The following is a 12,383-nucleotide window of genomic DNA, read 5'->3' on the forward strand; positions in this document are numbered from 1 at the left end:
CCACCGGCGACCGGCCCCTCCCCGCCGGCCCCGTCCTCTCCTCCTCCGGCCTCGCGCCGCCCTTCTTCCTCCCTCCGGCGAGCTCCGGCCTCCGGAGTCCCGAGCCCCGTCGAGGAGCTCCCCGATCTGGATCTCTCTGCGTGAGTTGACTTTTTCCCCCCGAGCCCGTTTTTTCTTCCAAGTCATAATAATTTCTCAGCATGTGCTCCTGTTTGAGTTGCCGTAACTCTGTGCATGTAGCTCTGATTCGCGCGTGTAATATGTCAAATTGTTCGTCTCGTGATGCTCTTCATTTTGTACAATTGCACCATGTTCTTTAGAGGTCATCTTGATGCCCGAATCTTTGTTGGAACAGGGCTAGTTGCTGTTATTCTCTGGTTCTTGACAGAACTTGGAGATTTGTCATTTTTGTATCTTTTAATCTGTGCATCTTTTGAGCATGAGCTCTACATGTGTTTTGCAGTATGCCATGCCATCTTTCCAGTGGTATAGTCCTTGTATTTTTTTGATCTCTGTGGTGACTAGCACAAGCATGCAAAGTAGGTCCCGTAATATTTCTGATTTCAGGGACTTAGTGATTTCTCCAAGTCCTTGTCTGCTGTAATTTTGTTGCCATGTAAACTTGATGCTACAGAGAGATCCATGCATATTTTGGAGATGTTCAGTAAGGATGTTTTGTAGCTATAGTTGTAATTGATCCATTCCGTCAATTGTTTGCAATTATGGAGTGCCATAGCATGACTCAATCTTGCTCTACTTTTGCTATAAAATATTTCTGGCAGATTCTTAACATGATATGCATTTTTGCCAAGCTTATTGTAGTTGATCCATACATGCTATGCAATTGTTCTTGCCATGGTTAGCTTCATAAACATGCCATCTTGCTGTAGGTATGCTTGGTTTGTCATGCATTGCTCTGTAGTGAGTGCTTCAAGCTCACAAAGAGGCCTACATATTAATATTTCTGCCATGCTCTGTTTTCTGCTAAGTCTGAAACCTGATAACGAAACTTGATATGTTTACATGCTTGCCATCATATCCTCTGGTCCTTTTTGGCTTATGGTCAGTAAGGGACTTTTGTCATGTGCATTTAGTAGAACACTACCATGCCTTGGTTTGCTATGTTAAGTTCCTGTAGCATGTTGATTTCGTGCTCTGAACATTGCTACCTGATGCTGTTTTTTGCCATGCCCAGTTTTTCATCAAGTCTGTGAACCTGTATCTTTTGCACTTTTGCCATGCTTGTTTGAGCTTGTTATGTTGTGATCTAGCCGTAGCTCAGTGTTCATCTTTTGTCGAGCATCTCCTTTAGATTACTGCCATGTGCTTTGTTGCTATGTTGGGGTGCTGTAGCATTGTTGCTTGTTGCATTTTAAGTGCTATCTTGCTGTTTATCGCAGATTAGTGTCATTCTTGTTTTGCTTGCCATTTGCAAACCGTGCATCCGATTCCGGTGATCTTTATATCGATTTCGACCGAAATCATCTCATCTTTACAGTGGCATGCTTGGTTTGCCAAGTTACTGCCATATTTCATCATTTTCCTTCCGGAGCACGCATATGCATCGCATATCATATCTTGCGTATCATACATGTTTTGCATCATGTTGCTTGCGCATTTCTCGTTGTTGATTGTGGTTCCGTTTGTTTGTGTTCTTGTCTTGGGTAGAGTCGGGAGACGAGTTCGTGAACGAGGAACCGGTCGAGTACGCTTACGAGGATCAAGCTTTCGACAACTCTGAGAATCTTGCAGGCAAGATGACCACCCCTCGAAATCACTTCTATCTTTGCTATGCTAGTTGTTCGCTCTATTGCCATGCTCCGCTACCTATCACTTGCTATATCATGTCTCCTATTTCAGCCATGCCAGCCCCTAACCATCCTTTCCTAGCAAACCGTTGTTTGGCTATGTTACCGCTTTTGCTCAGCCCCTCTTATACCGTTGCTAGTTGCAGGTGAAGTTGAAGTTTGTTCCATGTCGGAACATGGATATGTTGGGATATCACAATATCTCTTATTTAATTAATGCATCTATATATTTTGGTAAAGGGTGGAAGGCTCGGCCTTATGCCTGGTGTTTTGTTCCACTCTTGCCGCCCTAGTTACTGTTATACCGGGATTATGTTCCTTGAGTTTGCGTTCCTTACGCGGTCGGGTGATTTATGGGACCCCCTTGACAGTTCGCCTTGAATAAAACTCCTCCAGCAAGGCCCAACCTTGGTTTTACCATTTGCTACCTAAGCCTTTTCCCCCGGGTTTTTGCGAGCCCGAGGGTCATCTTTATTTTAAACCCCCGGACCAGTGCTCCTTCGAGTGCTGGCCCAAACCGAGCGATGTCCGACGCCCTCTGGGCAACCAGGGTCTATGCCAACCCGACGTCTGGCTCATCCGTTGTGCCCTGAGAACGAGATATGTGCAGCTCCTATCGGGATTTGTCGGCACATTCGGGGGCTTTGCTGGTCTTGTTTTACCATTGTCGAGATGTCTTGTAAACCGGGATTCCGAGACTGATCGGGTCTTTCCGGGAGAAGGTTTATCCTTCGTTGACCGTGAGAGCTTATGATGGGCTAAGTTGGGACACCCCTGCAGGGTATTATCTTTCGAAAGCCGTGCCCGCGGTTATGAGGCAGATGGGAATTTGTTAATGTCCGGTTGTAGATAACTTGTCACTTGACCCAATTAAAATACATCCACTGCGTGTGTAGCCGTGATGGTCTCTTCTCGGCGGAGTCCGGGAAGTGAACACGGTCTGTGTTATGTATGACGTAAGTAGGTGTTCAGGACCTCTTCTTGGTCATTGCTAGATGACGTCCGTTCCGTTGCTTCTCTTCTCGCTCTCTTTTTGCGCAAGTTAGCCACCATATATGCTTTTGCCACTGCAGCTCCACCTCTCTACACCATCTTTTCCTACAAGCTTAAATAGTCTTGATCTCGCGGGTGTGAGATTGCTGAGTCCCCGTGACTCACAGATTCTACCAAAACAGTTGCAGGTGCCGACGATGCCAGTGCAGATGATGGCGTCGATCTCAAGTGGGAGTTCGACGAGGAACGTGGTCGTTACTATGTGTCTTTTCCTGATGATCAGTAGTGGAGCCCAGTTGGGACGATCGGGGATCTAGCATTTGGGGTTGTCTTATTTTCTTCTGGATGTTGACCGTAGTCGGTCTATATGATTGTATTTTGAATGATGTATGATGATATTTATGTATTGTGTGAAGTGGCGATTGTAAGCCAACTCTTTATCCCATTCTTGTTCATTACATGGGATTGTGTGAAGATGACCCTTCTTGCGACAAAACCACTATGCGGTTATGCCTCTAAGTCGTGCCTCGACACGTGGGAGATATAGCCGCATCGTAGGCGTTACAGAGTGTTGATCCTAGTATGTGTGTCGTGCAGTCCAAAGAACTCATCGAGGTAGCACACATCTAGGGGGAGCCCGTCTATATTTTAGAGACTTGGGGTTTGCCCTTGCTCTTTGCGTTATACCCTCGTGCAAATCCCGTGTTGTCATCAATCCACCAAAAAGGTGGAGATTGTAAGGGCATTTTTATCCCTTAGTTGGTTTTGGTGATTGATGACAATGCTTTTGCAGACTAATCATGTGCATCGAATATTTCAGATATATTGACTAGGCACAATATGATTTGGTTCCCCTCGAAGGCTATGGAAGACGGCGTTTCTCTTCGTTTCTTTTCAGTGGTATTGAGTCATAGGGAAGCCGTACTATTAAAAGGGGGTCCGCGTTGGAAAGGTTGGGTGGATTCATCACGTACACATCTTCCTTTGCACCTCCTTTCCTCTAGCCTTTGGAGTATCCTATGTTTTCCTTGTCTATGCAAATATTGCTCTTGCTTGCTGAACTAGGGCGTGCGGTAGTACTGCTCCTTAGAGCGGTAGTACCGCAGGACCTTGCGGTAGTACCGCCCGCTGGTGCGGCAGTACCGCAAGGGCCCACGGTAGTACCGCTTCTAGTAAGCGGTAGTACCGTGGTATCTGACTTAGTTCCGCAAGTACGCGACAGTAAGGGGCGGATGTAATTTTTTACATCCGCGCCTTGCGCGGTAGTACCGCTGCTGGCTTACGGTACTACCGCGTCGGGTTTTTGCATCGACTCCAACTCTGCGGAAGTAGCCACGGATGTAATTTTTTTATATCCGTGCCTTCCCATCTCTGGACAGCCCCTGCCTTGCGGTAGTACCGCAAGGGGGAGCGGTAGTACCGCGCCAGCAGTACTACCGCCCTCTGCTTTAGTGCATTTTAGGCTGTTCTGGTCTGTGCTGCGTGGGCGGTAGTACCACGGGGCCCTGCGGTAGTACCGCGTGCCCCTGTGGTAGTACCGCGCCTCAGGTACGGTAGTACCGCGTTGTGCAAGCTGAGTTGGTGGATAACGGTTGGATTTGTTCTTCCACTATATAAGGGGTGTCTTCCTCCTCTAGTTGGCTACCTCTTCCACCTCCAAGCTCCATTGTTGCTCCAAGCTCCATTTTCGCCCGATCTCCTTCCCTAGCCAATCAAACTTGTTGATTCTCTAGGGATTGGTTGAGAAGGCCCCGATCTACACTTCCACCAAGAGAAATTTGAATTCCCCCACTAATCCCTTATGGATCTTGTTACTCTTGGGTGTTTGAGCACCCTAGACGGTTGAGGTCACCGCGGAGCCATAGTCCATTGTGGTGAAGCTTCGTGGTATCGTTGGGAGCCTCCAATTAAGTTGTGGAGATTGCCCCGACCTTGTTTGTAAAGGTTCGGTCGCCGCCTCCAAGGGCACCAATAGTGGAATCACGGCATCTCGCATTGTGTGAGGGTGTGAGGAGAATACGGTGGCCCTAGTGGCTTCTTGGGGAGCATTGTGCCTCCACACCGCTCCAACGGAGACGTACTTCCTCTCAAAGGGAAGGAACTTCGGTAACACATCCTCGTCTTCACCGGCTCCACTCTTGGTTATCTCGTGCCTTTACTTGTGCAAGCTTATTTGTGATTTATCTCTTGCTTGCGTGTGTGCTTATTGTTGTTGCATCATATAGGTTGCTCACCTAGTTGCATATCTAGACAACCTACTTTGATGCAAAGTTTAAATTGGTAAAGAAAAGCTAAAAATTGTTAGTTGCCTATTCACCCCCCCCCTCTAGTCAACTATATCGATCCTTTCACTTGCCGACTTGGATGATGACGAGCTCGACACCCTCATGATGTTTAGTGAATATGGTATGAGTTTGTGCATATTTTGTCGTTTATATCACGTGGTTTGGTTTGATGTAGATGATAATGAATTCACAATTTGTGTAGACGAGGTTGATGGCAGATGAGTTTTTTGAGGATTCTTCGTCCTTGAACGGTTTTGTTGATGAATTGTTCAAAGACAAAGAGGAGGAGCATTGCATTGATGCTAGCTCAGCGGGGCATACAAGGAAAATAAGAAGAGGAGTCCAAGGTTCCAACGAGGATGTGTGTCACTTCACCAAAATAGAAGACCCAAGCAATGTCATGAAAGCTAAAGAAATGTATGTCATGCATGGGAAGAATGAAGTTCCAGAGATATGGTTCACTGCTTTCCAGAAGGTACTGATGGCAATGCGAGTGGCACATATGGTATCCCTTCTAGTTTAACGGATGAGCACATTCGTGATGAGGACATACCTACTACAATTACACCCACAACCCCGACACCAACTAAAGTTCCAAAGATACAAGGACCAATGACTAGAGCTCGCACCTAATAACTTAATGATCTTGTACTTTCGTTTTTAGGATGAGAACATGTTGCTCCCTAAATTAGATAGCAGGGACAAGCGGAACACACTGGAGTATGATCAAGCATGGAGATAACTGCAAGCGTATAAGGAGCAAAGATGGAGCTGTGACGATTTCAAGACTTTGAAGTCACTATGATGACACGTGAGGAACATGGGCAAAATATACAAGTTGTCGCTTTATAATTTTGTCCATGGTCATCTATAGATGCTGCACCACCTCGGTTTTGGGCCAGGCCCATGTATTTTTGGAATAAAAAAGAGAGGAAACCGACTTGAGGTTGCATTCAACCCTCCCTCCTTGGGCTAGCTGCCCCACCCCCTTTACCCCTCCTTAAATACCCCCACCCCCCCATTAGGTCATTGTATAAACACGGGGGTCGGCGAGACCTCCTATATTATGCGTCACTGGAACCCCATTGTGTTAAATCAAGTAATTCGCATCACATCCGCAATTCAGATTGCATATCTCAGTTTCTGGCTTGTTCTTGGGTTGCATTTAGGGATTGATCTCCGTGAACAGGTTGATTGTGTTTCCAACACCGTCAATAACCATACAGGTTAGTTTAGTGGTTACTAAGGCGCAACATCTAGTGTTTGGTGTATTCGAGTCGTCAAAGTCTCCAACAAAGATAAAAAATCGTCTCATTGGAAAATCGAGCCACCTTCTACCTATCACTTCGCATCGAAGAAGACACAACCCTGAAGTGTGTCAGTAAGTTTGCGGAGACCGTGATCAAAGTCTTTGGAGCTTAGTATCCAAGGGCACACAACAAGGTTTAGCAATGAGTGGGCAAGAGGGTGGTCAAAGATGCTTGGAAGCATTGACTGCATGCAGTGCAAGAATTGCCTTGCAGTATGGCATCACCAATACAATGACATTTTAGTGATGATTGCCTCTGAGAATTTGTGGATTTTTGCATTGCTACAATGACATGCCTAGTTCTCACAATAGCATCCATGCTTTGTAGAGATCTTCTCTTTGGCCAGACAAACATCCTAAAATGTCCGAGTTGTTGTGAACTTGTGATTGTAACTTACACAAGTGTCTCTTCGGTTTTGCTATTTAAATCAATTTGTAAGAGTATGATATTTTGTTATACTAGCTAGAAACATATGCGTTACTACAGGACAATAAAAGATCTCTAGAGGAAATTGGTCAAAAAATTCATTTTTGATCTAAAAACGATTGTTGTCACAAAAACATATAAAACCCCACCACAAATCTGTCGTCAGATTATTATGGATGGCAAATAAAAAAAATTATGGCAAATTGTGTGTCGCGAGCATGTATTTTATGGCAATCAAACATTAATTTGCCATAAAAACATTCAATTTGCCATGCTTAAAAATGCCTGCGACACATAATTTGCCAAAAAAAAATCGGTTTGTCATGCTTAAAAATCTTGACGTCAGTTTTTTAGCATTTCCAAACATATATCCTCGCTGTTTTATTAGAACTAAACGTATCCTCGTTGGCTTCATCTATTTCAGCACACATGTTCATGAATTAGATAATAAAATTCCAACCACATGGCATATGTGATACGCTATCACAAAAAGAATCTTAAAAACAAGAAAATAAAATTTCTTGGTTAAAGTAAACACTTAACCTCACACGAAGGAGAATGTACCACTGTTTCGACTCTCAACGGACATCGTGTAAGCTAGATCTTCTTGCTTGTACTTCAGCATCGGCCATCAAAATCCTCAAAAAATAAAAAATAAACGGCCATCAACAGATTTCAGCTGCAAGATCTTCATACATGTACCTTAACATCGGCCATCGATTTGATCTTTCTAACAAATGGACCCTCACAACCATTTATATCATTACGTATTGCAAAAGAATATTCATTTCTTAAGTGAAAGCACCATTCTCATGAAGTACAAAGTTTTTGTGAGGGAAAAAAGCAGAGTAAAAAAGTTCAAATCCACTGAAGAAATATATTTTTATTGATGAACTGATCCATCAGAGTAAACATGAAGACCAAAAAAATAATCAAGAGTTAAAAACACTAGCAGCACAGACGAGCTACGGCATGTGATCAACTCATCAAATCTAACTCACATTACAGACAAAAATCCCCTAAAAAGAATAAAATTCAACTGTGCTTTTCCTTCACAGCCATGAGATCAAAATCCTAAGCTTGACATCGTCCAGGCACTGTGCTGGCAGAGTTGGCCTCTAGCTTCCCTCATGCCAAATCCGTATTTTGACTCAACGACTCTAAAAGACGCGCAATATACTAAAAGTCTCCCATCATCATTTCCCAAAATGTGTTCAGATTTGAGTCCAAGGAATTACAGTTTAAGATAACAACTCTGATATTCCAGTGCATGAATACTAGTCATGGTAAGTAACGCTGCCACAATTTCACTCCACTGTAACTAGTAACTACGGAGTACATTAATGGTGTGAAGATGCATGGCATTATGGAAGCAACAAGTTAAGTTCAACAGTTAGGGCATCACTTCCAAATGCATAGTGACCTTTCTCCGAATCCAACACTAAGCTACTGATCATTGAACACAATATAATACTCCCTCTGTATCAAAATATAAGACGTTTTTTGATACTGAGGGAGTACTATGTTCTCAGCTCTAAGTAAATGCTACCATAACTAATGTTCTTTTGCAAATTGCAGTCAACATGCCTGAAATCTTTGCATACAAGACAACTTTCATGCATGACAGTGTTCAGTTTTCAACAATGCCTACGATGCCAACAAAGCATGAATGAATCTGGTGCAAACATCAGCAAGATAACTCGGCATACCAAAAAAAAAATCAAAACTATAGAAGATGAATCACCAACATGTGGTCAAGAAGGAGCCACTAACAGTAGACAAAAATTAGGAGCAGCTTATAGGACAATCACCTCAACAATGGGACAAAAACAACGTAGTAGCATCAGCTCCAGATCACAATCTACAACTGCACGACTGAAAAAATTCTTCAGAGCACAATGATGATACCCTAAATTCCGGCAATGAAAACAGTACGTAGCAATAATGATTATATAATACTCCCTCCGTCCCAAAATTCTTGTCTTAGATTAGTCTAGATACGAATGTATCTAATACTAAAACGTGACTTGATACATCTGTATTTAGACAAATCTAAGACAAGAATTTTGGGACAGAGGGAGTACTTATTCTAAGCTGCAAGTAAATACTACCATAACTAATGTTCTTTTGGATATTGCAGTCAACATGCCTAAAATCTTTTCATATCAGAAACAAGTTCGATAAAAGCAATCTCTGCAGGCATACCATCCAATATGATGCACAAGCCTTTCGAAATCATGTCCAGAACACATGCAATTGGTCCACAATTCATGCAATGAAAATTTTGCAATTTCCAACATCCAGTGTACTGAAACATAATAGAGGATAACTGCACAGACTAAAAGGAACCCATGTTGTCGTATTAGAAGAGAAAGAAGGAATCAACATCGTTCATGCACTCTGCTGGAAGAGTTGGCCACTGGCTTCCCTCATGTCAAATCCGTATTTCGACTCAATGACTAAACAAGCGCAATATACTAAAAGTCACCATCATCATTTCCCAAAAATGTGTTCAGATTTGAGTCCAAGGAGTTATAGTTTAAGATAACAACTCCATATTCCACTGTATGAATACTAGTCATGGTAAGTAACACTGCCACAGTTTCACTCCACTGTAACTAGTCACTACATCAATGGTGTGAAGATGCATAGCATTATGTAAGCAACAATTTAAGTTCAACAGTTGGGCATCACTTCAAAATGTATAGGCATATAGCTACCTTTCTCCAAATCCAGCACTAAGCTACTGATCATTGAACATAATATAATACTCCTATGTTCTCAGCTGTAAGTAAATACTACCATAACTAATGTTCTTTTGTCTATTGCAGTCAACATGCCTAAAATCTTTTCATACAACACAATTTTCATGCATGACAGTGTTCAGTTTTCAACAATGCCTATGATGCCAACAAAGCATGAATGAATCTGGTGCAAACATCAGCAAGATAACTCACCAGACAAAAATTCAGAAATATAGAAGATGAATCACCAACATGTAATCCCGAAGATGCATATCTGCTTTTCTCTGAATGTAACTCTAACAGTAGAGAAAATTAGGAGCAGCTTATAAAACAATCACCTCAACAATGGTACAAAAACAACATAGTAGCATTGGCTCCAGATCAAAATCTACAACTGCAACCACTAAAAAAAAACTTCAGAGCATAATGATGATACCCTAAATTCCAGCAGTGAAAACAGTACATAACAATGGTATCCGTATCACAAACAAGTTCAATAACAACCATCACGACCTGCACGCATATCGTCCGATATGATGCCCAAGCCATTCGAAATCATGTTCACAACACATGCAATTCGTTCAAAATTCATGTTATGGAAAACATGCAATATCCAACATGCATTGTACCGAGACATAACACGAGATAATTGCACAGACTACAAGAAACCCCTGCTGTCGTATTAAAAGAGAAACAAGGAATCAATATCTGTGAACCTCTGTCACCGCTGCGCGTATCATGAATGGGACAAACTGTTCAAATAGGTCAAACTGATCAGAAGAAGCTAATCAGTTTGAGTTTCATCAGCAGAGATTGCAGTATCCGAGCCATCAGCGAACTCGACCTCGGAGAACCATTCACAGGCACCATCATTCCGCTGCGTCTGAAGGAACTCATGGAGGACAAGGCTTTCTTTGAGCATATGTGGAGTAACTCTGGTGCCCCGAGCAGAGCAGTCGACAGGCCCCTGCGATTTACCTGTCTTATCACAATGCAACACCTTGTCAGAGACTTCCTCGGACACCAGCATATCCCCCTCTTGATACAGGACAATCGGACAAAGTGGCAACGGTATAGGTTGATAAGCAAGCTTGAAGGACAGCTTAACCCAGTACTTCCAGACCCAGCGCATCTCCTTGTAGTCATCCATGAACCAAACCGCCAAGTTCTTTGCGAATTGGGGCGAGCAGAACATGGCAAGCTTGCCCTCCATCTCAAACAGCTGCGTGTGGTCGTCCTTGGTCAGGCTCGCCTCCGCGGGACGAGAGATCCGCCTGAATGACTCAGCAGCTTGGTCGAACACCAGTATGTCGCCCCCTTGGCTCTGTTGCGGCGACCAGTGCAGGCTGCCATGGAGAAGGACGGGCGGCGATGTGCGAGAGCGCTCCAGCCCTCTCATCAGCCCAGCGCCCACTTCAGCCGACGACGTGCGAAGCTCAATGCTCCTGGCCTGCGGGGATCCCACCGTGAGGACGTAGTAGGAGTGCCGGCTCTGGAGGCCCAGGCGCTCAGCCTCGTGGTACAGCACCCGGTACTCCCCGGAATCGGCGTGCTGGTAGAACCCCACGACATCTCGGCCATCCTGAAGCAGCAGCGGCAGGCGAGCACCTTGGCGCGTGGCAGGGTTGCAGACGAAGAAGGACCTGTGGAAGCTGAGGAGGAGCAGGCCGTTGCACGAGCCGTGGACCATGAGTGCGCCGCGGCCGTCGTCGGCGAAGGGGTGGGGCGGGGGCACCCTCTGGATGACCCGCAGGACCGCCCGGCGCTTGTTGGTGGCGAGGTCGACGGCCTGGAGGCAGCCGCCGACGTCGTAGGTGAAGACGAGGGGCTGCCGTGGCTGGTGGGAGTGGTGCCTGCGGATGAAGGCGGGGTCGGTGGCGAGGTCGCGCCAGGCCTTGCAGGCGGCGCGGAAGCGGAGGAGGTGCTTGGGCGGCACGCGGGCGAGGATCTCCGGGATCATGTCCTCGGGGAGGCCGTCGGAGGAGCCTCGCTCGGTCTCCCTCGTCGCCATGGGACGGGACGGGAGGGGGCGAGGTCGGAGGGGTTCGCGAACCTTCTGACGGTGCCTGCGAAAATTCCCCAGATCCGGATGAGCGAGCAAGAGATGGTTGCAACCCCAGCACGTGAAGACGCAAACGAGATGGCGGGTGCGAGCGGACGCACCTGTCCTTCGATTTCCCTTGGTCTCTCTCGCCGCGGAGTCGACCCGCTCAAGAACTCGAGAACACCACCCCACCCTTTCGGCCGTTGGAACAAGAAAGCGAGGATGGAGACGCCGCGGTGCGGGATTTGCCGGATTGGGGATTCCAGAGGGTTCCTGGTCTTCTGGGCTTTTTCATCTGGGCCTGGCCTTAGGCATGACCACTTTGCAAATTGGATCCATAGCAAATTGGTCACATTCCACCCAATGAGAGTACCCATTGGGTACTCTTAAAAAACCCAATGACAGTATCCGTGTCTAAAAAAAACCCAATGAGAGTATCCCTAAGAAAACCAATGAGAATGTTCCCCCAAAAACAACCAATGAGAATGTACATGTAGTTGTTGCACCCTCAGCACCTTCAGTAAATCATATTTTGTTTGTGGATGATAGCTTAGTTATGTTCAAAGCAAATGAAGAAGCTGCTACAATCATTAAAGACACTGCAACAATATTGTGATGCTTATGGTCAGAAAATTAACCTGTCAAAGTCCTCTATTTTTTCTTTGGGTAAGGGTTGCCCAGAGTCGTGAAGGAATTCTATCAAAGTTGTTCTTACAATCCCCAATGAATCCTTGAATAAACGATGCCTTGGCTTACCATCAAATATGAGGAAG

General features: G+C 45.1%; 1 protein-coding gene across 1 annotated transcript; it reads right to left on the reverse strand.

The window, feature by feature from the left end:
• Positions 1-7,679: 7,679 nt before the first annotated feature.
• On the reverse strand, positions 7,680-11,877 carry LOC123098138 (putative F-box protein At3g49980). Its single transcript, XM_044520036.1, has 2 exons — positions 11,730-11,877; positions 7,680-11,632 (listed from the first exon to the last, which is right to left on the reverse strand). The coding sequence occupies exon 2, from the start codon at positions 11,575-11,577 to the stop codon at positions 10,351-10,353; it is 1,227 nt and encodes a 408-aa protein (XP_044375971.1). The 5' UTR covers positions 11,578-11,632; positions 11,730-11,877; the 3' UTR covers positions 7,680-10,350.
• Positions 11,878-12,383: the final 506 nt, after the last annotated feature.

The sequence above is a fragment of the Triticum aestivum genome, chromosome 4D (genome assembly GCF_018294505.1).
Source record: "Triticum aestivum cultivar Chinese Spring chromosome 4D, IWGSC CS RefSeq v2.1, whole genome shotgun sequence".
Classification (NCBI taxonomy): domain Eukaryota; kingdom Viridiplantae; phylum Streptophyta; class Magnoliopsida; order Poales; family Poaceae; genus Triticum; species Triticum aestivum.